Source organism: Falco peregrinus, chromosome 5, assembly GCF_023634155.1.
Source record: "Falco peregrinus isolate bFalPer1 chromosome 5, bFalPer1.pri, whole genome shotgun sequence".
Taxonomy (NCBI): Eukaryota; Metazoa; Chordata; class Aves; order Falconiformes; family Falconidae; genus Falco; species Falco peregrinus.
The window spans coordinates 14,456,040-14,480,846 of record NC_073725.1 but is presented as its reverse complement, the minus strand read 5'-3'; the positions used below and the strand labels follow the sequence as shown (position 1 = coordinate 14,480,846).

Genomic DNA, 24,807 nt, shown 5'->3' with positions numbered 1-24,807 from the left:
CTTAAAACTTTCCATGCCTGATGTGACTGTACTAATCTTTAGAAAATAAGATGGTGGACAGCAATCCATAAGTCTAAAAGTTTGGGAATTTCTTGTCTAATAAATAAAAGTATTCTTTAATTGAGATAACAAATATGATGTGCAATTCAGGATAAGTTCAATTTTTCTTATACATCAGAGCTGCTTCAAAGTCTCGCTCTTAGATCTCAGGTCATGCAGGTTCTCATAATTTTCTGTTACAAAATAACATTAGTAACTTTAATTTCGTCTCAAAACTAAAATACTACACCCCACCCCCCAACTTTTTTGTTTATAGGTCCAGGAGCAATGTTTCATTAAATTTATTGGCCTGCCAAATATTTCTGCTGCTGGCTGTTCACTGAAGAGTGGACCTTAGAGTTGAAGCATTCTTGTTAGCATTTTGGTTTTATTTCTGGATTCTAAGAGGAGTTAAGGCTAGGCACCAGTAGCTCTGATGCCTGCAATACATTCTAAACTAATGAAACACTAACATTTCACTACAGGCTTCTCTTATATTTAATGGCAAAATTGTATCAGCAATTGGCAGTTCTTGTTTTTTTTCAGAGCAAAATTCTGAAGACTATTTAAAACCAAGGGATAAAATTAAATTTTTCAGATTAATTCTTTTTGTTTGGAACATAGAGCTACTTGATAACTTTTTGTCTTCATAATTTTAGGCTTAGCCATGCTGAATGGTAGAGAGACTTTCTGATACATTGTGACGTTTTGGTAATGCTGTACGAGGTGGATGCTGATGCTGTGTGAGATGATAGGAAAATAAAAGAAGTGCATGTACACCTTCAAAAATCTACTGTAGTGTTTTATTGTGGAATTCACCAGGAGCAGGAGAGTTTATGGGATTTGTCCTCAGTGAGGGGGAAGATGCTGTAGTGCCATGATGTAATGTGGAAAATAACGCATTAGATAGCATTGTGTATGTAAGGCCTGAGTTGTAACACTGCTGCCCCTGTACATTGTCTTCTGTCCACCCCTGCCTCCCCCAAATGCTGCATCTGCAAAGTCTTTGGCTGTAGAGGAGGGGCTTTGCTGGACTGTGACACCCATGTGCGGAAACAAAAGGAGAATACAGGTACTTAAGATCCCAAGTCCCCTATTGAGTCTCAAATATTCAAGGAGTATTGGGTAGTATGAAGCTTAAAAAGTTTCATATACTCTGAAAGAATTGCATCATGAGTAGTTTTCAGAGCATGTGGTATGCATTAAGTGTGTATGTTCTTCAGGCTTCACTCTTGCAACATTTTGTACCTGTTTCTGGCATGTTGGCTTTCCCTTATATAAAAGGAAAGCTGACAGAAAACCCACTCGGGGAAAAGCAGATTGGTACACTGGTGAAGGTGTAACATCATCCCATGTAAGTAGTGGCTCATACAGTAACAAAGATTGACTGTTTTTAAAGGCTTGCAGGTTAGGCTGTGAAGGTATCTTACAGTAGGGTGGCAGATAAATTACAGGAAATACTGGAAAAAATGTTGAAAAATTATACTTGCGCAGTTTGTATGCTGAGTTGTTTCCTTCAGTCTGCTCTCAGATTCTAATGATTTGTACAAATTGTTTTTAGAATAAAAAAAATTCTTCTGGATCTCTGGTCAGTTTATGTCAAATCTTGTTTTACAGTTTCTAGGAAGACTAGCAAAATAAGTCTTACTGTCAACATATAATTATGTAGTAAATAAATAACAGCATCTATACCAATTATTTATCTGAGATGAGAGAGCAAAAGGAGAAACAGGGTGAAACGTACTTAATCTGTCTTGTGGTTGTGTGCAATGTGTGCATCTGCTGAACTAGTCATCCTAAACTCCTGTTACAGAAAATGAAAATGTGTACTTTTAAGCAATGATTCATTGGATGTATTTAGCTATCTGCTTTAGGGTGCAATTTGTTTTATCACAGACTCTTACCTGTGTTGACTGAATCTCCGTTTATCGTGAGGGGGGACAGGAATGGTTAGCTCTCTGTGGACAGACAAGTCCCAGCGAAGATTACTTCAGCTTTCATGTCTGTTAGCCTGGTAACGCAGGGAAGTTTTTGCATTGATAGTAGTACAATGTTTTGTTGAAATGGGACCTTGAATCTTCATTTTCTAAAGAAGTTAATCTACATAGCAAGGTAAGATGAACTAGGCTGGTCTTATAAGCAGTGTATAATCTAATGAAACTTTCTGGACAGGATTAATTGCTTAAAAATTATTGTCTCTGAAACATGCTGTTTTTCTAAACATATCTGTTAGAGATCTATTCATCCATCTTTTAGAGATGGTTGAATCACAGTACTGTTGCTAAGCTTCTTAACAGGATGCATGCAATATTACAAAACAGCTTCTGCAGATCTCCATTACAGAAGCTGTTTGCAGTCTGTTGTGGGATAGGACATACAAGCTTCTATGGAAGGAAGGATCTGTTCTGAATCTATTTACTGGTAAATGTCTACATTGCATAAAATGAGTATTGGGGGCGTAGCTGAATTCTAGTATAGGGGAAAACTGCAGTTTTAGAACTGTACCTAGCCACATGGATTAAATGCTACTGACGGTTAGTAAGCTTGCCAGCTAGAAGACCCAAACTCTGTAATGCTGAAAACTGAACTTACAAAAGGACTTGAGGTAATGTGAATGAAAAGACAGGGAAATATTTTCTGTGATGTAACAGTCCCTTAACTGTTTTTCCTTAGGCTGTAGCTTGGCTTGCTGGCAAAGTATGGCTGGTTGAAATTTAGATTGTTGTGTGCTGCAGTTTGCACCTCTTCTTGTTTGGTAAAAATGTTCAAGATGTCACATTGTAAACTGGATCAATGAAATGATCTGTTGTTAAAACTAACCCTGTTTTGGAGTGTAATGGTAGTAGATAGTTAAATCTGGATGTTTGAGGTGGTTCCATTTTTAGTTAGCCGCAAAAGTTTTACTGAGGTGACTAAGGAGACAGTTGCAAGAAAAAGGGTCACAACGAAGCTTCAGCTTGAAAGCTGCTGGTACCTTGTGAAACTGCACTTAGTTGATTCTTGTGCTTTCAAAGTTCTGCTTTCTTGCTCTAGAAAAGAAGCTATTGTGAAAAGTATTGATATAGCAATTGTGAGCCTTCAGGTAGCACATTTAAATTATAATCAAAGCTTGTATCTATATACACTATGACAGTTTTGCATCCATTTCCTACTACTGAACGATTCTTAATATTGGTGTGTTCACTTAAAGCCATGTGTGCATCTAAGATCCTTGTGTTTAGCTGTGGGAGCTTAATTTTTGAAGTTCTATTTTAAAACAGAATTGAAGGTTTGTTGGTCTGTTATTATGGAGACTTCATGTTAAACTATTAATAAATCTGCATTAGTTTTATTTCCGCTAATAGTGCTGCAAAATTATTAAGCATAGTTTATCTTCCATTTCTGTAAGCTTTTATCCTATTGATTACTGTCTGATGTATTTCTCCAAGGCTTAAGCGTAACTGATTTTTGCTGGAATTCTGTTGACAAATTGATGTTTATGTGTATTCTGTCATTTAGAGATAAATCACTTACTGAGTTTGTACAAAGATGGTTGACAACGTGCCAAGTGAACAGAATAGTTAGTATAAATCTTTTACTGCTGAGTGTTATGGTTACTTAAATTCAGATGTAAAAATGTAACATCTGGCTGGTTTGCTCTCTCTCCCTTTTGCTCTGCCAGGGATGGAACCTTCTTGAATTTAAGAAAGAAAAGCTAAGTCAAAGTTGTCTGAGGCTTTTTCACCTCCATCTTCCTTACCTCTTTCAGTAACAGAACTGGTTTTGTCATGCACTAAGAAAGCTCTGTCTGCAGGTGTTGTTTTTGCACCAAAGACTTAATATAAAATCTCTTTTAAAGCCATGCCCCCTCAGAGTAAAGGTGTTCCATGATCTGGGCCAGATTTGTAGGATGTGATGAATTCGTGCGAACAAAGATATAAATATTGAGGTTTGACTTCACATTCAAGAAAGAAATGTTCTGTTATAAATTTGAGCACTGGATTTTGTTCTGTTAGTAACTTCAGCTGCATAGGGATTGGCTGGCTGTTTTTTGATACAACTTTTATGTTGTGGTTTTTTTTTAATTTAAGTGTTCTAAAACTATTAAGTAGTTTAGCAAAATGTATTGACTATAGGATGCATTGCGAGTAAAACAGATTTGTAAGGACAGGTGATGTCCTAGTGGCAGTTCAAGAAAGTTAATTTTTTTTCTTTTTCTTTTATTTCTTTGGTCTAGAAGCAATGAAGAGTCTGATTAGGGTGCTGTGGAGACAGCTGCCCGACAAAGCATGTTTGTGTGGTTTGTTTTTTTTTAAATGCTTGCAGTCCTTTTAAGATTGAGATAGTAGTCGCACAACCATATGGGGCACAGCTGATCAATATTCCCCCTGTTGCTTTGTACAGGTTAAGGTTAGGCGGTTTATGTGTGTGTATGGACTTTTTTTCATTAGCCTGCATTTGGGGGGTTAGGTCAGTATGATGGAACGTTATACAACTTTAATAAAGCATTACATGATAACATTATGTCAGTGCTCATTAGTAGCAAAAACACTCCCACCAAAACCAAATTGGCCTAAGGAAGGAGTATAGAACAAACCAGAAGATGTGTAGAGAAATGTGAGAATGGTAAAGCCTGTGGAATAACCTTTGTAAAAGGAGTGACTAGGACTGGAATAAGATTGAACTGAAGGGAGGAAGCTAAAACCGAGTTGCTTGAGGCAAGATAAACAGAGTATGATAGTTCGTTTTGGAACAGACAGTGAATGAGAAGATGCACAAATTATCAGGAGATGAAAAACAAACAAGAGGAAGTGGTTCTTCTCACAGTATGTAGTTAAGCTATTAAACTTCTTGCTGCAGTATGTCCTTGAAACTAAAAATTCACATGCTTTAATAAAGCACCTGCCCTTTTTCGCAGGGAGGGGTGGAATCCAAGTGTTACTACACACAAAGCCACTGCCCTCTGATGTAAAGAAGGTTTTGAATCTCTTAAAGATAAGGAGAGTTTCATTATTTATTATGTTTGCTGTTGTACTGTGTTTTTCCCTATGCATCCTCTAATGGGTACTTACTGGGTAGGGGAGAGTTTGACATGGGCGTTTGGTTTAACATAGCATGCTTTAATCCGGTTTTGTACTTTCTGGAGTAAGGATGGGATGGTATTATATGGTTAATTGGGAGTGGCAGGGGAGACTTTGTAAGAGCAGTATGGGATATGTCGGGAAGCAGATATGCCAACCCTGGTTTTGATGCTATGGCATAGTCTAGTGAGGTGGAGTGAGTTTTGGAAGAGCATCTGAAGCGTAGTGCTTAGTAGCAGAATGAAAGGGTACAGTAACACAAAAACCAGTGAAGTTTTTCAAAGCTTGATTATTATCTTTGAAGAAAAACAAACCCAAACCCCAGTGTTTATATGATTGTTAATTACCCTGTTGCTTAAGTTATGAGGTTTCAAAGGTTGATTGATTTCATTCAAATTTTACAGGGGTGGAGGTCTCAAACTGAATTCCCACGGACTTTGTTGAAGTAGACAGCTGGATGGAGAAGAGATTGTACCATGGCTACAGCTGAGAGAATCAGTAAGGTGAGCTTGTTAAACATCAGAGAATCCTCATAGGACCCCCAACCTTGTGATTTAATCCATATGAAACCAGGTTCATTAGTTTCACTGCCTGTGAAATAACTTGTTTAGCAGGCAGTGTTTTTAATCTAATGCTTACATTAGTTATTCTCAGGTTGAAATGTGAGGGGCTGTTTGTTTGCCAGCTTCCTTTTCAAAGATTTTCTTTTTGAAGTTCAGTTTTGAAACTGCGAAAATACATTCTATAGAGCTCTGGTTTCTGTATTTTGTTGAGTTGGCAATAAGCCATCTAATTTTCATATTTCTAGCTACTTTGCACTCAAAGTGGGAGAAATGGTTAGCTTTTTGAGAGCTACAGAGTTTTATTTAAACCTCAATCGAAGTTAAAAATGCAGGAAAAAGTTCTTGGGAGGTTTTGTGTGTGGAAAAAAATGGCAATGGGACATAAGACCTTCAAAAACAGGTTTGAATATGGATGTTTTGTAAGTTGGTTCTTAAATGCCAAATTAACTGGTAAGCAGCAGTACAGTACAAATAAGCTGAACTCTTGAGTTCTGTCCCCTTCCTTCCTACTCTTCCCCTTCTCATGACTCATTCCCAGGACTGACATACGCAACCTACATGCAAACTTTTTATCACCAGTTTTTATAACTCCAGTCAAAATATTTAACAGGACACTTTATTTAGCACGGAGTACATCCAACCCATATGTGTCATTTCAGCCTGTAAAGCTTTGTTCATTTGTTGTAATTACAGTATTGATTGATAATGCTCAAACTAGAGTAACAAAATTAAGTCTTGTATGTCAGCCTAAGCTTTGCTGAACAGGAAGCTGTTAAAAGGAAGAAGGTAAAAGTCCAAAGTCGTGCCATCAGAACTCTGTATTTGGGCAGTTTCATGCTGCAACATGAAGGGATATGCTAAAAAGAAGATAAATCAAGCATGTTCTTCTTGTCAGTACTCTGTGCTACCCAGATGATTTCTGATGTAGCCGGAAGAGGTATAGATTTCAGCTTTGCCAGTTTTAACTATCCTTATAACACTGGTTTCTTCAAGTGTTACTTGCAACGTTTCTAACTCAAGAATATGAAGGCCGCTGAATTTCAGAGAAATTTTCATGATTGTACTGTTGAAATTCACTTTCTTCAAGTGTACTGATGATGTGATTTCAGAAATGTGTTGGTTACCACAGCATAGCTTATCAAACCCTTGGCAAAAAGCCCTGAAGAATTTAATAAGTTATCTGTAATAATGTGCCAATGTAACTTTAGGAGATCTACAGGATAATTTTGCCTATTTTTATACAAATAAATAATCTTGTCTTTTTATTTTTAGATATGCTTGGCAGTGACAATGGACTATTTATTTGCATCAGATGATACTCTTATATGAAAAGATCACGTTTCCAAAGAGCTTACTTCTGAAACAGAATGGCAGGCTTCAAACGAGGATATGATGGAAAAATTGCTGGATTGTATGACTTGGATAAAACTTTGGGCAGAGGCCATTTTGCTGTGGTCAAACTTGCTCGGCATGTCTTTACAGGTGAAAAAGTAGCAGTGAAAGTAATTGACAAGACCAAACTGGACACTCTAGCCACTGGACATCTTTTTCAAGAAGTCAGATGCATGAAATTAGTGCAGCATCCCAATATAGTACGGCTGTATGAAGTGATTGACACCCAGACTAAGCTTTATCTTATCTTAGAGCTTGGTGATGGAGGAGATATGTTTGATTACATCATGAAACATGAAGAAGGTCTGAATGAGGATCTGGCAAAAAAATATTTTGCTCAAATAGTACATGCTATATCCTACTGCCATAAACTGCATGTAGTTCACAGAGACTTAAAGCCAGAGAATGTGGTCTTCTTTGAAAAACAAGGACTTGTGAAATTGACAGATTTTGGCTTCAGCAACAAATTTCAGCCTGGAAAGAAGCTCACCACAAGCTGTGGATCTCTTGCATATTCTGCTCCTGAAATTTTACTTGGGGATGAATATGATGCACCAGCAGTGGGTATGTCCTCTTTGAATTCAACCAGTAATCTGAATTTCAGTACAGTGATATTGTGCCACTCTGTTTTCACTTTCAAGATAATGCCATATGTGGAAGCTAGCTAATTGGCAAGAAATAATATTATAACCTGGGTGAGTTAATGTTGGAGCAGCTGTGTTTGAAGGAGGTACTAAAAACATTCTCAAAAATGCTTAAAATTTCTTTTCGTATGAAATGACGCAATTGTATACATCGTAAACTTTTCTATTAATAGTAATGTGAATGCAATGTGTATGTTTGTATTTACTTTGTTAGAGGATGCATCTTCTTTTCAGAGAAGTGCCTGGTTTTAATGTATTTTTGCCATCGCCACTCCCTCCCTCTCTCCCTGCAAAAAAGTCCAACCATCCAGTGATTTTATTTGCTCAGTTTAGCCATATAAGAATGACGTTGTGAGCCCAGGCTGCTTACATGTTCTATGGCAAGGTGGTAGGAATCAGTTTTTAGTAAATACTAGCTTGGCTGTGGAAGGAGGAGACAGGGAATTAAGGAAGGCTTTAACTCCCTCTAACCCTTCTCTGCCCTTTTCTTGTCTGAGAACTGAAAGTGGGGGCTTAGTTCCCAGTTGCTCAAAAGGTAAGAGAAAATAGTAATGTGTAAATTAGTCTGCATGTTTCTGACTGGAAAGGAGTGTGCTAGACAGACTACTACTGATAATTCTGTTACTGTCTTTAAGTCTACTACATAGATGTTGGAAGTAACTTAGAGGTGTGTGTTTTACGTTTTTTTTTTTAAATAGCTGTAAACATTGATAGAGTTACTGATTAATGTCCTCATACAGACTGCTTGTATCTGTTAGTTGAGGTAGAACTCACTTCTCCCACAAATTTAGGTACGTATAATTCCAAATGATGCTTCAAAATTAGCTTATTGTAGTCAACGTGCCTTTTGTTCTTGTGTGCCCAGTATCTAATGCTTTTACTGTCCTAACACCCACTAGGACTCTGTCGCTCTGTGTGTGTGTTGCTATGGTTATAGTAGTGGCTGTAGTGATGGTTTAAAGTAAGACTGGCGAGTCCAATTTATTGCTAATTTTCCTAAGGTAAACAACCAGCTAATTTTGTATGCTGACAAGGTATTCCCTCACACTGTTGAACTAAAATTTCTGCATTATTTTTAATACAAATACTTTTGGCTTGTAGATCTTACGGTCTTTGCTTAAACATTTGAATGTTAATTCATGGCTTCTGAGTTTGAATAGATATTTTACTATGGGCTTTCTGTACTTGAAAGTACTTTCTCAAGTCTGCTAGAGCTAGGAATTTTAGATGTCTGTGCTGTTTGTGGTTTTGCAAATCCACGTTGATGCTACGGTGATGATTGACAAAATTATTTAGAGACTTTTTTAGGTGAGTTGCTCTAGTCTTATTAGTGGCAAACTAGACATCCTAATTCCAGAGTTCTGTGTTCTGTGGCGGCTTTTTTTTATTATTTTGAGAATTTCCTGGAGCATGAGTATAACTGATTGCACCGGCCTCTGAAACTAGATGGAAAAGTGCATTTGTTAAATATTCTATACAGTGCCTTATGTGAATTGTTTCTTGAAAAATGGAATAGCAGTCAAATTTTGGAGGATGAGCAAAACCCAAAGTTTTGATATTGCTGCCTAACTGAAGATGCTTGGGAGAAAGAAGGTGTATGGGTATTAATGATTGGGGGAAGGGAGTGCATTAGGAGCATAGTTTAAAAAGCGCACTTTGGGCCTCCTAATGATAAATGTAAGAATGGTGGCGTGACATAAAATGTTTCTTAGAGGACTTTGTAAACAGGTAGGTGAACTTCTGAATAGTACTAGAAGGAAATGGTTGAACGGATTCATAGAGGGCATCTAGCAAATATAAAGTGGATTGAGGTGAACAGCAGAAAAACTAGAAAAAATAATTTCATCTAGCTAATGTTTAAGGATGCTAGTTGTATTTCTGAGAATATTTAAATACACATCAGTGGTTAGGTTTTGCTTACTTATTTCCCAGTATACTGTCTCAGTTACTGGATACTAGAAATTCTGTCCTAAATGCTAGATTGCAGTGCTTGTATTCTAAGTTCTTCAGTGGCACAGTTTTCAACACTTTGTAATGCATTACAAAATCTCTGTCAGTACAGTAGCTACAGAATAAAAATATCAGTTTACTACGAGTTGCCAATAATGACCTGGAAGAGTCTTGATTTTCCTTTTCTAACTGTGGGTAAAAAGGTAAGATAACACTATGTAAAGCTTCTATATATGACTTATCTGTGTATTTTAAATGCAAAGATTGTGGGGGGGAAAAAAAACTAAAAAAAAGAGTGCTGCTTTAAAGCCCTCCTTCCCCCAAATGGAGTCTTAAATGTAAAATGTGAGAAGAATATAAGTTTAGGAAATTTATCATTAACCAGGTAATTATGCAACTGAGAAATCAGCTTGTGCAAACCTTTCTTAACCTTTAGAGACAAACTTTCACGCTAAGATGAGGTCATACTTGTGGGCTGGAAGTATGTATAAATTCAAAGTGGACATTTTCAAAAGAGGAGAAATTACATCAGTTACATTTTCATGCTAGTAATGTGCAAGGTGTATATATATAACCTGAAATAGTGATGAAGTGCTGTGAACTCATTCAGCTGTTGGCTGAATAGGGCTATTAATATTGCAATAACTCTGACTGACAATGGCAAAGAGATTTTGCCAGTTAGGATGAAATTACATTATAGCTGAATCAACCTAAAAGCTAGTTGCTTAGGAGAAAGGAGGTCATGCTTTCTCCAGTGCAACTACGTGGTCCTGCCCCTTTGTGAGCATATCTTCCATTTGTCATAATATGTAACCCCCCACACACCCATTTTCACTTATCCAGAATTATTGTTATATTCATAAAAGTGTTTGGGAGACAAATTGACCAAGGTATATGATGTGTTTTGCATTTTTTTCCAAAGACCTTTGCCACAGACATGGTTTTTCTGATGTCTTACGAATAACATTAGAATGAGCATGTAAAGGAAAAAGACTTTAAATTTTCTTGCTACAAAGGGCTGAAATATTTGGGGCAAGTCTTTTAATAAGTTGTATGCTTAATAAATATAATGGAAAATCTTGCTTTATGAAACTTTCAGCTAGTTTAGGGATTAATCTCCCCTTTGTGATGCTACTTAAAAGTTTTCGCACTTGAAAAGAGACTAGTTAAATTAAGTCTCTCATTTCCTTTTGTGTTTAAGGCTGTTGTTAAAATGATGCAAGAGGAATATTAAGCAATGATCATATGTTCCCAGGGCTTTTCAAAAAGCTGAGTTAGATAATGGGAAGTTCTGTTGCTTGCAGTTTCCCAGGTTTTTTTCACACTTAATTAAAACTTGTTCTAGTTGGAGGAAAGTGAGAGTACTGTTGTTGCACAGAAAGTTCATTTCATAAATCAAGTGGACATATTTTAGATAGACAGAGTTCTGTCTAGAGCAGTGGTGTAATCCAGTGAACTCTGGCAGTATTCAAAAGTGGGTAACTACAGATGAGAAAGAATAAAGCATGCTTCTGGTCGTACTTTTCCTTTTGCTATACCAGCATCAACAGAGATTGGATCGTTAAATAAATAGAAATCACCTCTTTCCTAGGTGATAAAGTTGAATTACAGTTTTTCAGATTAGTTGATTTTTTCAGAGGAAAACAAGTTCTGTTTTAACTGCTTGGGATATCTACAAAGTATTAAGTGCTGTGTAGGCTACAGTAATTCTGGAGGACATTGACACTTCTGATAGGCTTTTGTTACTGTAGTCGGGTATTCTGTATGTGATTTCATAGATGCATGGAAATATTCGCAGAGGAAATTCATCCCTCTGGGGATGAATAATGGGCAAATTCAGATTGTAAGACTGGGATTGTCTATATAGCACAGTTGAGCACAGGCCTGTAGAACGGTACTGTAATACACAATTAACACACAGTTAATTTAGCGTTGTCACAGTTATTTAGCACATGCCTAACAAGAATATTATGGTTACTGTAGCTCAGTGCTATTCAATGGGCAATTTGTAGTTCAAACCCAACTTGCTGCCGCCTTGGAAGTTGCAGAGGCCAACCACTTGGATAACATCCATTGCTTTAGTAGTTAGATGCTGGCTTTCTTGCAGAACTCAGACCTGGATATCCTATGCTAATAATGTAAGATAATAATGAATGTATGTATTCAATATCCAGTCATAAATTTTTGATTATTAAAGGAAACGGAATTTGCCCATACATAGCTTTCGCTTTCCTGAGATCATGATACTGCTTTTAGACCCACTTCATCTCTGTTGGAATGATCTCAAATTCTTTTGTTTTCTATTTGGGTTTGCATTCAAGCATTTGCAAGGGCTTCTTACTTGCATACACTGTTGCTGAAGTGTGGTTGTTCAAAGCTTCAGCCACGTTTACCAGGTGCTTGAGCATAGCTAAGTGATGACCAGGTGACCAACCCTATATGGCCTGTGTGGAGCTAGATTTGGTGTTTCTGCATGTGCATAGCACTTTATTCACAAACTGAATCACTAATGTAAACACAATGGCCAGTGGGTATATACAGTAACCTTTTACATGATGAAAAAGCTGAATATAAGATTTGACAGACTCGAGTTAAAAGAACAAGTGGTAAGATACTTGCAAACAATACATAATATTGCTGTCAGGTATGCTAAATGATTCATTTTGGAGTTTCAGTATACTCAAAGTAAGATTATAGCCAAATTTGACAGAAATGAAAAGCAAGAAGTCCTACAAAAGCTTTTCACTGATTGTTTTGTTCTGAAAAGCCCCTTTTTAATGTTCTATTGCAACACTTTAGATATAATTATATTGTCAAATGAGCTTGGAGATATAAGGGTTTAGCAGAAGGCAAAAAGCGTAACACTTAGCTGCTTCCAGCATAAGACATCTTCCCCTTCCTTTTTGCTTGCGTTAGTGCAGAGCTGCCCCTTCTCGTGTGCTGCACTGTTGCATGGCTGGCTGGCAGTTTGATGACCTGATCAGCTAACTTGACAGAAAACTGTTAACTTTTCTGCAGGCATAACTTCTGCCAGGTTAGCAGAGCTGTTTGTTCCCTTAGCATTCAGCGGTGTAGCTGCTGTGAAGGGAGCATGCAGCTTGGGTTCAGGGGGAGGGTGGCTGGACCTGCCCCTCTTTTGTGTTAGCAAGTTTAGGTTAGATCAACTCAGCCTAGCTCACTTATCTTCACCTTCCATGTAAGAGAAACTCATGTGACTGAAATTAATCGAGTATCGTTGCCAGTGCATTTTTAGAAGAATTGTGTGCTTTACTTCTCAGCTTCAAATGCTTTTTGAAGCAAAACCGAAGAATTGATGCGAGTACTTTGTGTATGGCTGTGCTGTGTCTCTCACAACGTTGAAAAAAAGTCAGATTTGAAAAATCATCAGAAATGAACTTTTTATATTTCCCAGAAGAAGCAAATATAAGAAATTGGTTGTAGAACACTTCACTTCCAGAAAGTTTCAGTCCTGAGGATATTAATGGCATGTTAAAGAATTTATGTTCTGTGGCAATGTGGGTGCAGGTAGCAAAATGTGTTTTTTAATGAAAGGGGAATCCAGTTTTTATGTAGTATGCTATTCTTTGATTTTGCTTCCCCCCCCCCCCCCCCCCATCTGATTACTTTATTGACAATAAAGTACTTGTAGTGCCTCAAACTGCTACAGGTATCGGAGCCTTTTATTCAGAAATGAAGTTATGTGGCAGGGCTGTAATGGAGGATGTGTCGGTGATCCTAATGACTTCTCAATAATCTGTACCAGCTAATATTTATGAAGTATAATTTATGCCCAAGATTTAATGCATTTTTGATAAACTGCTGGGTGAAGCAAAGAATAACTTATCCAAGTGGAACTGCAGAGGAGAAGCTGTCCAGATAGTCTTCAGTTGTAGTCATATCAGCTACACTGTGACTAAGTATAGTTACTTGGTCATTTTGCTGTGTTCCTGGGAGAACTGTTTTCATAGTATTTCAAACTGCTGTTGTGGAGCAAGATTTCATTATGATAAATACATCTCCACAGCCAGGAAGCTTCATTTCATGTTATCTTGCAAACAAGTACTTAGATATTCATGTTCAGCCCATGGCTGAAATTTGGCAACACAGATGTGGTGGAACCTAGATCAATGGTGTACTGCTTAGTTACAAACCAGATGCTCAAGTTTTGCATTCATGTGTAAAGCTGTACTAAGATATTAATTTTTATAAATGAAGTATAACTTATATACTGTACAGCTAAAACCTTTAGGAAAAGATAGTTGATCAGAAAATATGAAGGATATCTTAGATACCAGGAGCAAATTCTTTAGTATATAAATACAAAAAAGACCAAAAACATTGCAGTGAAACATGTACATAAACTGTATGTGCTTTATAGACTTTTTGTCCAATGATTTTAAGAACATGTTTTATACAGAGAAAACCTTCTTTCTACATTTAACTAACACTGTTTTTCAGCCTGGCTAATGATTTTCTGTAGTAGTACTATTGGAATTCACACAGAAAATGTTGGGCTTGCTTTTGGTTTTGATACAGATTCAGTAACTTCCGAAATGTGGCTAAGCAACAGAAACCAAAGGAGATAGAATATATTTCTATATGCAGAATTGATGTATCAGAGTAAACCAGGCTATTTTGAATTAAAGGTAGTGGCATGTGTTCAGGAGTACTTTTCAATGGTGGTGTTTTTTGTTAAAATATCACTACTGAAATTTGAGATGTGGTAGTTACTAAAAACATAAACAACAACTGTTTGTCTGGTTTTTAATAGTTTTATGCAACCAGCAAAACCTGTGCTATTGTCTTCAGGGAAAAATGAGTACTAGTTGCCAGATTGGAAGCAATTCTTATTTTTGCTCAAAGATAAGAGGAGTTACCGATGACCATGTCTTAGTCAAATAAAATAACATATAGAACAGACTGTTTTATCAGACAGATAAGCTAATTACTAAATTAATTTGCTAGAAGCCATTTGCTGTTTATGCTCTTTTCAGGAGGGATGGGGGACGGAAAAGATTTCTCCTAATTCTCGTCTGCTATGTGTTCTAATAGTAATTTTAATTGGATTTGTAGTGCTTTAAAACAAGAAGAAAACCCAGTTATGCCTGTTAATTTTGAAAAAGTTAGCATTCGTTGCAGATGATCCTCAGTCTTCTGCAAGGGAAAAATAAATCCCATTTTAAAAAGACTGAAAAAAAAAAAAAAGGTTAATTAAGTCAGTGGCATAGCTGAAAACTGGAGAGGTGTCATGGTTTAACCCTAGCTGGCAACTGAGTACCATGCAGCTGCTCACTTGCATGCCCCTTCCCCACTCCCACCAACCCCGTGGGATAGGGAGAGTTGGAAAAAGGTAAAACTTACGGGTTGAAATAAGAACAATTTAATAATTGAAATAAAGTAAAATATAATTAAAATAATAATAACAATTGTAAGGAAAAGGGTGGTAGGGGGAGAGAGAGAGAGAAATTAAAACTGAGGGGGGAAATGGGCCGGGGATGTGGAGGTGGGGAACAAACCCAAACCCAGGTGATGCACAATACAGTTGCTCACCATCCGCTGACTGATGCCCGGCCAGTCCCCGAGCAGTGATCGGTAGCTCCCAACCAGTTTATATGCTGAATGCAATGTTCCGTGGTATGGAATACGCCTTCGGGTAGTTCGGGTCAGCTGTCCTGGCCGTGCTCCCTCCTGGCTTCTTGTGCACCTGTTTGCTGGCAGAGCATGGGAAACTGGAAAAGTCCTTAACTTGGAGAAAGCCCTACTTAGCAACAACTAAAACATCGGTGTGTTATCAACATTATTCTCATATGAAATCCAGAACACAGCACTGTACCAGCTACTAGGAAGAAAATTAACTGTCCTGGCCAAAACCAGGACAAGAGGCCAGTACACAAGTTTATTCAAAGCCTTTTTCATTAAAAGTTAAAGAATGGAAGAATAGTTCAATCAGTGAAAATTCAAGTATATATGAAAAAGTAATCATTGCTCTTTCCCCATATTTCTCAGATTTTGCAACTGGCACTGTTTGAGCATTTTCCAGATTTGCCAGCAGTCTGTCTGTGCACATAGTAGTGAAAAATACTTGAGATACATCGAAATGCTGACATTATTAACACAGTTATTCTATACTATGGTGCTACTAACTTCTTATGCATGAGATGCAACTGAGTTAAGCTTTTTAGCTGACACGGGGGTGAAAATACTTTTTACTCTCCTTTTGAAGCACAAGTGTATCAACAATATAACAGGCACCATTCAAACTATTCAGTGGTATGATAGCAGCCTTTATCCTTTTACACTGTGGTATGTAAATTTTCATCACTTTCTGATAGAAGTATCATTTTCTGCAGTGTTTGACTTGTCATATGAATTTTTACTTTTACACTGTGTTTTGGTTCTTCAGACAATTATGTGAAGCTATGCCATAAATTTGAGTGTTCGTTCTGTTTTCCATAGCCTATGCTGTGAACAGGATCTTAAATTTCAACTTGTAACAAGCATGCTTACCACCGTTACCCTTGGGAGTTATCAACCTGTACCTACTCCTGAGCCCAGTGAAGGTTCCACCTCTAAATTGCAGTCCAAATAAAGTAGCTCATGATGGGGTTTTATGTCAGAGTTCAAAACAGCGGTCTTCAGATACTGCCTATTGGCTGGCTAGCCCTGAATGTGCCCAGAGGGCAGAGGTGCTGATGATCTTTGTATTGGATTATTCCTATTTAGCTCTTCATAGAAGAACTTGATACTGAAGTGATGATACATTGAGTCCTTTTCAAGGCTTGTACTCAAACAGGTTTCTATGGATTAGCCTTTCTTTCACATGCCTGCTCCGAAGAGGTTGTAGCAGCAGTGGTGATGACATTCTCTTTAATGTCTTAAGATAGTGGTTAGAGTAACTGCGCATCATGCTGGAAATTGGGGTCCGTTTCCATCCTTCATTTATCCGCAGTCCATGGATACCTCTGCAGTGGCAAAATAAATGTGTAAGCATTTCTGTCATCTCCATAAAAATTGATGTTTTCTTGTTTGCTTATTAAGTGACTTCGAGTTGAAGATAACTATAATGTTGAGCTGTTATAGTAAACATTGCAATGAGAAACGTATAAAACCTGACAAAAATGACTCAATTCTACAAATCAGTTCTGAAGAAGCAGGCTTTCTGTAGAAAGATCCATTGTATCAACTGAGCAATATACACTGTGTAAGCTATTAAGCACCTCTACATTTGAGGAGCAAAAAGAATTTTTCCCATCAAGTTTTGAAATAAACAACTTCAATAGACAGGCTCAATTTACAGTAGTTAAGTGTGAATATGTCTATTCCAAAATGAATGTGATTTTTAGCTGCTTACAATCAAAAATTCACATGACACATATAAAGTGTGACAAGTGTCTGAACTTCTGAGGAATGGCAGAAACTTGAGCAAATCTTGGATCCCCACCGTCACAGAAACTAACTTTCTGAAATCTGTAGTGCTTATTTCGGGAGTAAGTCAGGAACTTCAGAAAGCAATAGATGGCTAACGAAATGGTGAGGCCGAGCTCAGAGGTGAAACAGATGAATATGGATATCCCTCGTGCAGCGTACGAACTTGACCGTAACAGATGTGACTGCCCTGTGTTTAAGACAGACGTAGCAGACAGCTGATGACGCAGTTTGGTTTCCATGGCAGTGACTTCGTGTTATGTAAGGAAGTTGCATATACACGGCACTGGTTGTCATGGTTCTGGGGATCCTGCTTGAACAGGCCTTTCCTGATAAACATGATTTAGCGGCTTTAAAAACAATAAAATACTCTCTACAGTGGCTAGTTACTAGTGCTTTTAAAAGTCCTAATCTCTCTTATTTTGTTCTTGTTACAGCAGTGGCAGTTTCAAGTTACTAGTACCAGATTTAAAGGCTAAATTGTATCTTGGTCTTCACTGTGCTTTTGAAAGAAACCTTGATTTTGGCCACTGCAGTATACAAGGGTGCTTTCCTTCACCATAATCATTTGAAGTTTTACAGGCTATAAGCATGTTAAATGCATGCAGCATGTCAGGCCTAAATTCTGCTTGTCTACCAGTTGTCTGAAGACAGTGAATTAGATGACCCTTGGAGGACAGGAGATGTAAGCAGTTTCCATGAATCCTTCAACTGCTAATTACTATAAGTAGTAAAAAACCTTGAAATTGTGAAAAATAAATTCTTATTTAAATCTGCTCTTCTAAAGGTAATCCTTCTTTTCCCTGTTTTCCTTCAGTTAAGAGTCTCAAATCTAGAATTGGCAGTGGCACCTAAGTTCTGAGCTGTGATAAGGGAATATAGCTGAAAATGTATGCTCAGTTGTTGGCCCAAGCCAAGGAGGTTTGCTTAAAAAAATCCTCTCATTTATCTGGTTGGATGCTGAAGCAGTAAACTTACTACAATATGTAAAAGTTTTGCCTAAAACGTGATTATTTTTTTTAGCATTAACATAGCACCATAGCTAATAGATTTTCTTAAAATGGTGTGCCAGGGGTGTGAAGGTAGAGGAGAGGTAGATGTCTGCGGAGTTCTTTACTGCGTATACTGTATGTCAAACTATATTTGCATTGAGCTGAAGGTGAGGGTTTTTTTTTTAAATGGTGCAGCATATTTAACAGGTCCCAAAAAAGCAGTCTTACTCTGCGTTGAGATCCTGCCCATATAGTTCTGCACTCTCCTTTGCATTTTTTTGAACGCCAGTGCTTGTGCAGCCCTTTAGTGAACCAGTACCATTCAGTGAATGGGTACAAATGTAAGTAGATGTTGTCGTCTTTGCTTTTGGATGTGTATCTACAGTTTTTGAGATGTGTGAAAGCAGGAAACTGCCTCAAGATTTTTCCCGTGTTGCCATAAGGTATATTAAATTAAGAACATACTATAAGGGCTGTGTTCACTAAAAAAAAAAAAAAAGTATGTTTTTGCAAGGGTATGGAGATCTAAAGAAAAAACCTGTACCTTAGAACTGAGTTATTTTTCTTCCCCCTTTCCCCAGTTATTAGCTGGTCTAATAAGAGATGCTGCTTCTCTCTAGAAGCCTTGCTTTGGTTAGATGTCGGGCTTATTTCTTTGCTGATCCATCATCATTCTAACCTGCTCACAACTGGATGATGCTTTTGACCAAATCAGATGACTGAGGCTTTCACTCAGTTTGAGTGAAACCCTGTTTTGTAATAGGGCAAGAACACTTCGGGATTTAGAAATGAAAGATCAAGGTGCCATTGTCTGCTCTGCTGGTGGAGGTGATCTCCCCAGCAAGAGGAGTTACTTCAGTTTTTCTACATGTAGCATGTGAGCAGAAATTGGCAGTAGCAGGGTACAGTGCATGAATGGGCAGCAGGTACCAGCCCTCTCCATTGCTTAAGCTCCTTGGGATCCAAAGGACAGTTGAGTTTTCTCTTTATTAATGGGAAAGAATAGAGCAGGGCTGATTATGGGAGCACAAGCAGTACGGTAAAGAACATTCCTGTGTGTAGCTTTGTATTGTTTGGGGAAATAATAAAATTTGGTAAATATGCGCTATAAGGAAAATCTCTGATTCTCCTTTATTAATTTCTCTAGCCAGCCATGCTTAAAGATCTTGCATCTCTCGGCCAGATGGCACTGTTCTGGAAACCAATGGTTCTCTGGAACGTACCGTGGTTATTGCATTAAATGGGTGAACAAAAATTGTATCTTTAAAGAGAAGGCATGTTCATTTTTTTGAAGGCTTTTTTTGGTATATTTTCTGAATTTGACTGAAAAAATTTGTAGCTATGGATCTCCAGAAGAGAAAAGTGGGAAGCACAGATAGATAAAGGATTGGGTGGTTGGTTTTTTTTCAGGTATAGAATGGTTTAAAACTAATACATCAGGTACAGACATTAGCATTTCTTACATATACCATATAGTCATCTAGCTGATGATCTTTTAAATCTTTCAAAGTGATGCGAGGTATTAACTCATTATTTTGGAATATCTGCTTTGAAGACTTCCGATTCTAACCCTTTAAGGTAGAATTACACTGAAGGCTAGCAAACCAACACGTTTAAACTTACTTGCATGTTGGGAGTGTAGGTCACCTATTTAAATTTAGAGATATTTACAAATAAGCAAGACTTTTTAACCCTCAAGTTTATGGATCTTTTTTACAAAGAGGAGATGATTTTCCCTTTTTGGTAGTATTACCTGCATCAAGCTATAAGCGTCTTTAAAACATGCAAAATAAAAACTTTATAATGCAAAACAGACAGGGATTTTTGTTGTCCTGGAAACTGAGATCTGCCAGTAATCCTATTCTTTTTGGGTTTTATTTCACCCAGCGTTCTGTGTGCCTTGGAAAAAGTGCCATTGTGAAACTGTGGTAGGTTGGTAAGGGCAAGACACTGTTGTTACTGTTATTTTGTTCAGGATTGCACCAACTGTTGTTTGAGTGATTGTGGTAGTTTGAAATATCGGTGGACAATCCACTACTTAGATATCAGTTCCATTTTTCCATTGTTTTTGCAGGTTTTGTATATTTCAAATGAAGTTAGTTCAAAAATTTGTTTAGCGTTTCCTGTTTTGTCAGCTTTTTTTACCACTTCCTTCACGCTTACCATCCCTTACACTCTGTTTGGTGTGAAGAGTGAAAAATTGTTTTGTAGTGGAGTTGAGACAACCTGTGCTGGTGTAAATGGAACATTCCATTTCTGTGTGTTCACACCATCAACATTATTTTAGTTCTTGCTGTGCTGTGTCATGCTTTGTTTCTCAAATAAACACCTAGAATGCACTGCTTATTGGCTAAAAGAAGCACAGTTTTTCTGTTGCATACTCCAGTGAGGTACTTCTAAAGGTCACCTGGTGTAATCCCTCTGGTCAAGCAGGAACACCTGGAGTCAGTTGCCCAGACTGTTCAGGTGGCTCTTGAGTATGTCCAAGCAGGGAGACTCCGCAGGCGCCCTGGGCAACCTGTGCCAGTGCTCAGTCAGGTGAAGAAGTGTTTCCTCATGGTCAGAGGGAACCTCCTGTATTTCAGTTTGTGCACGTTGGCTCCGGTTCTGTCACTGGGCACCACTGGAAAGAGCCTGGCTCCATCTTCTTTGCACCCTCCGGGTGTTTGTATACAATGATCCCCCTGAGCCGCCTTTTCTCTAGGCTTCACATTCCCAGCTCTCTTCTCTCAGCCCTCCCTCACAGGACGGATGCTCCAGTCCCTTCATCTTCATGGCCCTTCAATGGACTTTTTCCGGTAGTTCCCTGTCTCGTACTGAGGAGCTCAGCCTGGGCATAGTACTCCAGGTGTGGCCTCACCAGTGCTGAGCAGAGGTGAAGGGTCACCTCCCTTGACCTGCCTGCAACACCCCTCCTAATTATTGTGATTCATTATTATAGTGATTCATTAAGTGTTCATGATTATTTTTTTTTAAACAAACACCCATAAATTGTTGCTTGAAATGCTGGATAGCAAAACATAGGAGCAAGCTTGGCCATCCTAACTTTCCCAGTCAAAGAACATAAACTGCAGACACCTGTGACTGAAGATGTGTGCAAGCTGATCTGTGGTTAACTTGTATGTAGTACAAAAGCTGCTGGAAGTTGTACTAAACAAGCTTTGTCACTTTTTGGGGGGCACAAAACCAGTCTTTTTTTCTTAGTTGTGGCTGTAGCAGCATGTATGTTTTCCATTGTGCCTTTACCTTTAACAAGGTGGTAACTTGCAGGTGACCAGAAAGAGCCTTATTAAAGATGCTGCGTCATTCATCAGGTTGGTTTGTTGCATGTGGAGTTGCGAACAAGCGCCTGGGTCTAGTCAAACTGGGGTACAGAAAATGGAGCAACCCCTCGATTTGAGAGTCTGCGTATGAGGAGGCAAGATAGAACCCTTGAATGTGTCCTCTTAATGCATCTGCAGACATCCAAACACTTGGCTTTGCTTCCATAAATGAGGAGAGGCTTGTGAAGACAACCCCAAGATGATGTCTTTTCTTGTGACACAGTAAGGTCTGCGCTAAGTCTTTCAGTGAGTTTTCTCTTTTCAGTCTTTACAAGGGGATTAGACTTACTTAGGCACGTTATTTGCTTGCTTCCTAGTTATTAGTATACTTGTAAGTCTGCTTAGGCTGCTCAGCTGTGTCCTTGACACTCTGAGCTGAGTCATTTTAGTAGCCATGACTGTAGATGTAATGAAGTTGATCTTCAGCCACAGCTATAAAATTACAGTGAAAATAAAAGCCAAGTAATTGTTTCTCTCCACTGTTATTTCTTGGTCACATCTGAATAAGTCTCTGCTGTGTTTGTCAGAAAAGTGTAATAGTAAGCTTTGCCTTGTCGTGTGTAAGAATGAGATAAAGTGTAGTTGTTGCTACCGTAGTGCTCTACTGAGACTTAAAACTTTTTGGCCACGTTCAAACTAAACAGGAGGAGAAAGGTGTAAGTAGCTTTACAAATCTAAAGGTGTACCTCTTTGGTGAAACTACCTCTCTGTCTTGTGAGGCTTTTCGAAATCCTGTATTCCAGAACATTCAGCTTTCTGGCATTAGGCTATCAAAATATTAAAGTACTTACTGAATCTTAAATATGGGAGTAGTCATGTTGAATTTGCAGATACATCTGATATGGTATACTGGCCTCAAAATGCTCAGTACCTACAGAACTGCGGCCCTAGCAAGCGTAACAGAAATCAAACAATTGTCCGAGTTAATAGCATACACTTACTACAAATTAGAACCCTAGAGAAAATTACCATGTAGCGTTTCTGTTCCTCTGTCAGCTAAACCCTATGAAGAATGGGTTGTAAGTAGCAAAATGAGCATTTGTTCTAGGGATGAATGTGTGTGATTTACATTATTAAATGAAATTGTAGCCATTCTTTGGTGTTAAATGTATGTCAAGTATTTTGAATAGGCCACAGAAAGCCAGATGCAGTTGGGTGGGTTAACTCAGTGTGGTTCCCCTCTCGCAAGCCCTTCCGGCAAAGCGCTGGTGCGCTCTGCTTCCTCCACCACTGCCAGCTGCTCTCCCCTCTTTCCTCAGGAGCGGTCTGCCTGTCTGTTCATTTCCCTCGCTTCATATGGTTGGTTGGTTGGTTTTACTGGTGTACAGGACTGTACTGGTACAGATCTTTGAAATGTTAGGGTGTAAGACCCAAAATTGCTACTGACATTTCCACAGCATGGGAGTTGTTGCTGAAGTTTAAGAACATGGCCTTTAAGCATATATTGGAGTTACTTATTTTTCTACAATATGATGTATTTCTTAATATTTAAGCTTCCTGCACTGAATGCAGTGAGACTTGTGAAGTATTTTCTTTTAGGCAAACTTTCAGTAAAGATCTGAACTAAATATTAGCTTTTACAGTAAGTAGAAACCTGCCAAAGAGCTTCATGCCACAAAGTACTTCTTTTTCGTCTTTTGGTGTGTCATTTCACTGAGGAACAAGAAAGGGTTTTTTTGGTTGGGCTTTTTTTTTTTTTATTATTCTACACAAGCAGGAACTGGAAGGAAACAAGACAACTCCCAGAGCATAGTAGAGGTCACTTTTAATTGTTATGTTTGGATATTTTAAAAAAAACAACCAAACTACACCCCACCCCCCCCACACTTTGTAATATGATTGGTCTAAGAAGGTGGTTTTATAAAAATTATTTAATTTATTCTGTACCATTGGAAGTAGCAAAGAATTTTTTGAAGCAACACCACCGAAGGAAAAACATACCTAAATCGGTGTTATTTTCTTTGTAATTTCTTAATTCATAGAGTAACATGTAAACAATTTCGAGAAGTTTGTGCTAGTCCTTCAGAAAGGACCGTGATTTGATAACCTGTGCCTGCCTGTGAAGAAAAGGGTCATGAATTTTTGTCTTCTGAATGGCCAGATTACCTTTATCTAACACTTGCTGTCAAAGGTGTTATGCATCTCAGACTGTTACGCATCCTTGAAGCCATGAATTCTATTTTTTCCCTTCTAAAACTATAAAAGCTGTCAAACAGGGGAACTGTATTTTGTATGTCAGTGGAATTGCAAATTCCATAAGTAATGGTCATAATCAAGAGTGCAGTAATCACCCCCTTATGCACCTCAAAAATATTTCATGGTTTCATTGGTAATTGTCTGTTTCCTCAACAGCTGTTTTAAAATATGCACTATGTATTTACAGATATATGGAGTTTGGGGGTCATCCTCTTCATGTTGGTTTGTGGACAACCACCATTTCAAGAAGCAAATGACAGTGAAACTCTGACTATGATAATGGACTGCAAATACACAGTGCCACCTCATGTGTCCAAAGAATGTAAAGAGTAAGTAAAGTACTAAAGAACTTGGAAGCGGTTGCAGGAGTGAATTCTCACTATCTTTGGGAGTTCCCCATACCATATTGTCAGCATTTGGAATACTCCTTGCCTGTTAATAAGATAGTATGCCTACCGCTTTTGCGTAGTTGTTAGTATTTCTTCACATCGAGTAGTTTCTTGGGCACCAGTATTGCATTTTCTTTTTATTCTTTGTGCCTCTTCTTACTAAAGTTCAATCCCATGAAATTTTTTGCTGACAGGTTTTCCTCACACTTGTGTGAAACTTCATTTTGATTTTACACAATGTACCTTTGTTTTATGTGTCTCAGTTGTCATGCATTTTATAAACGACTGAAGGAACTGCTCAGCACTGTCTGGCTTTGGCCAAAGCTCTTGCTGGACATATTACAAGGTGTTGCTGAGTGTATTTTGTGGCAGGGGTTAAAAAGGTAATGATTCCTGTAGATTTCTGTTCAAAATAAAAGTTGTCAAAACCCAAGGACATCACAGCAAGTTTTGCTCATCTACTGAAATTGCAACTTCAAATCAACATTCTAGGCAATCAAGGGAGAAAAATATTCGGTCTGCAAATACCATATGCCACTTGGGAATCATGACTCATTTTGTTGTGCTGTTTTTCTGCAGCGTTCGCTGGAGCTTTTTTATTTTTTTTATATCTATCAATATTTCCCTGTTGATTAATGACCTCTTCAGTCCTTTTAATATATATCCCAGTTGCATCACTTAGACTATTTTACAATGTTTGGATGTGGTTTTGAATCTGCAGTAGAGTTTCTCATTTTCAATATGAAAGTCCAGATACCTTTATTAAATGCTAGAAAAATGCATTTGGTCCAGTCAAAAAAACCTAGAACAGCATCTAGGATTCTGTTATTTGAC

General features: G+C 38.0%; 1 protein-coding gene across 2 annotated transcripts in view; it reads left to right on the top strand.

The window, feature by feature from the left end:
- Positions 1 to 24,807, top strand: part of SNRK (SNF related kinase) — a 42,203-nt gene that overhangs the window by 5,739 nt on the left and 11,657 nt on the right. For both annotated transcript variants that reach the window (XM_055804147.1, XM_005242257.4), the window contains exons 2-4: positions 5,504 to 5,602; positions 6,935 to 7,618; positions 23,772 to 23,913. In XM_055804147.1, coding sequence (XP_055660122.1) covers positions 7,030 to 7,618; positions 23,772 to 23,913 — 731 coding nt within the window. In that variant the 5' untranslated portion in view covers positions 5,504 to 5,602; positions 6,935 to 7,029. The remainder of the gene's footprint in view (positions 1 to 5,503; positions 5,603 to 6,934; positions 7,619 to 23,771; positions 23,914 to 24,807) is intronic.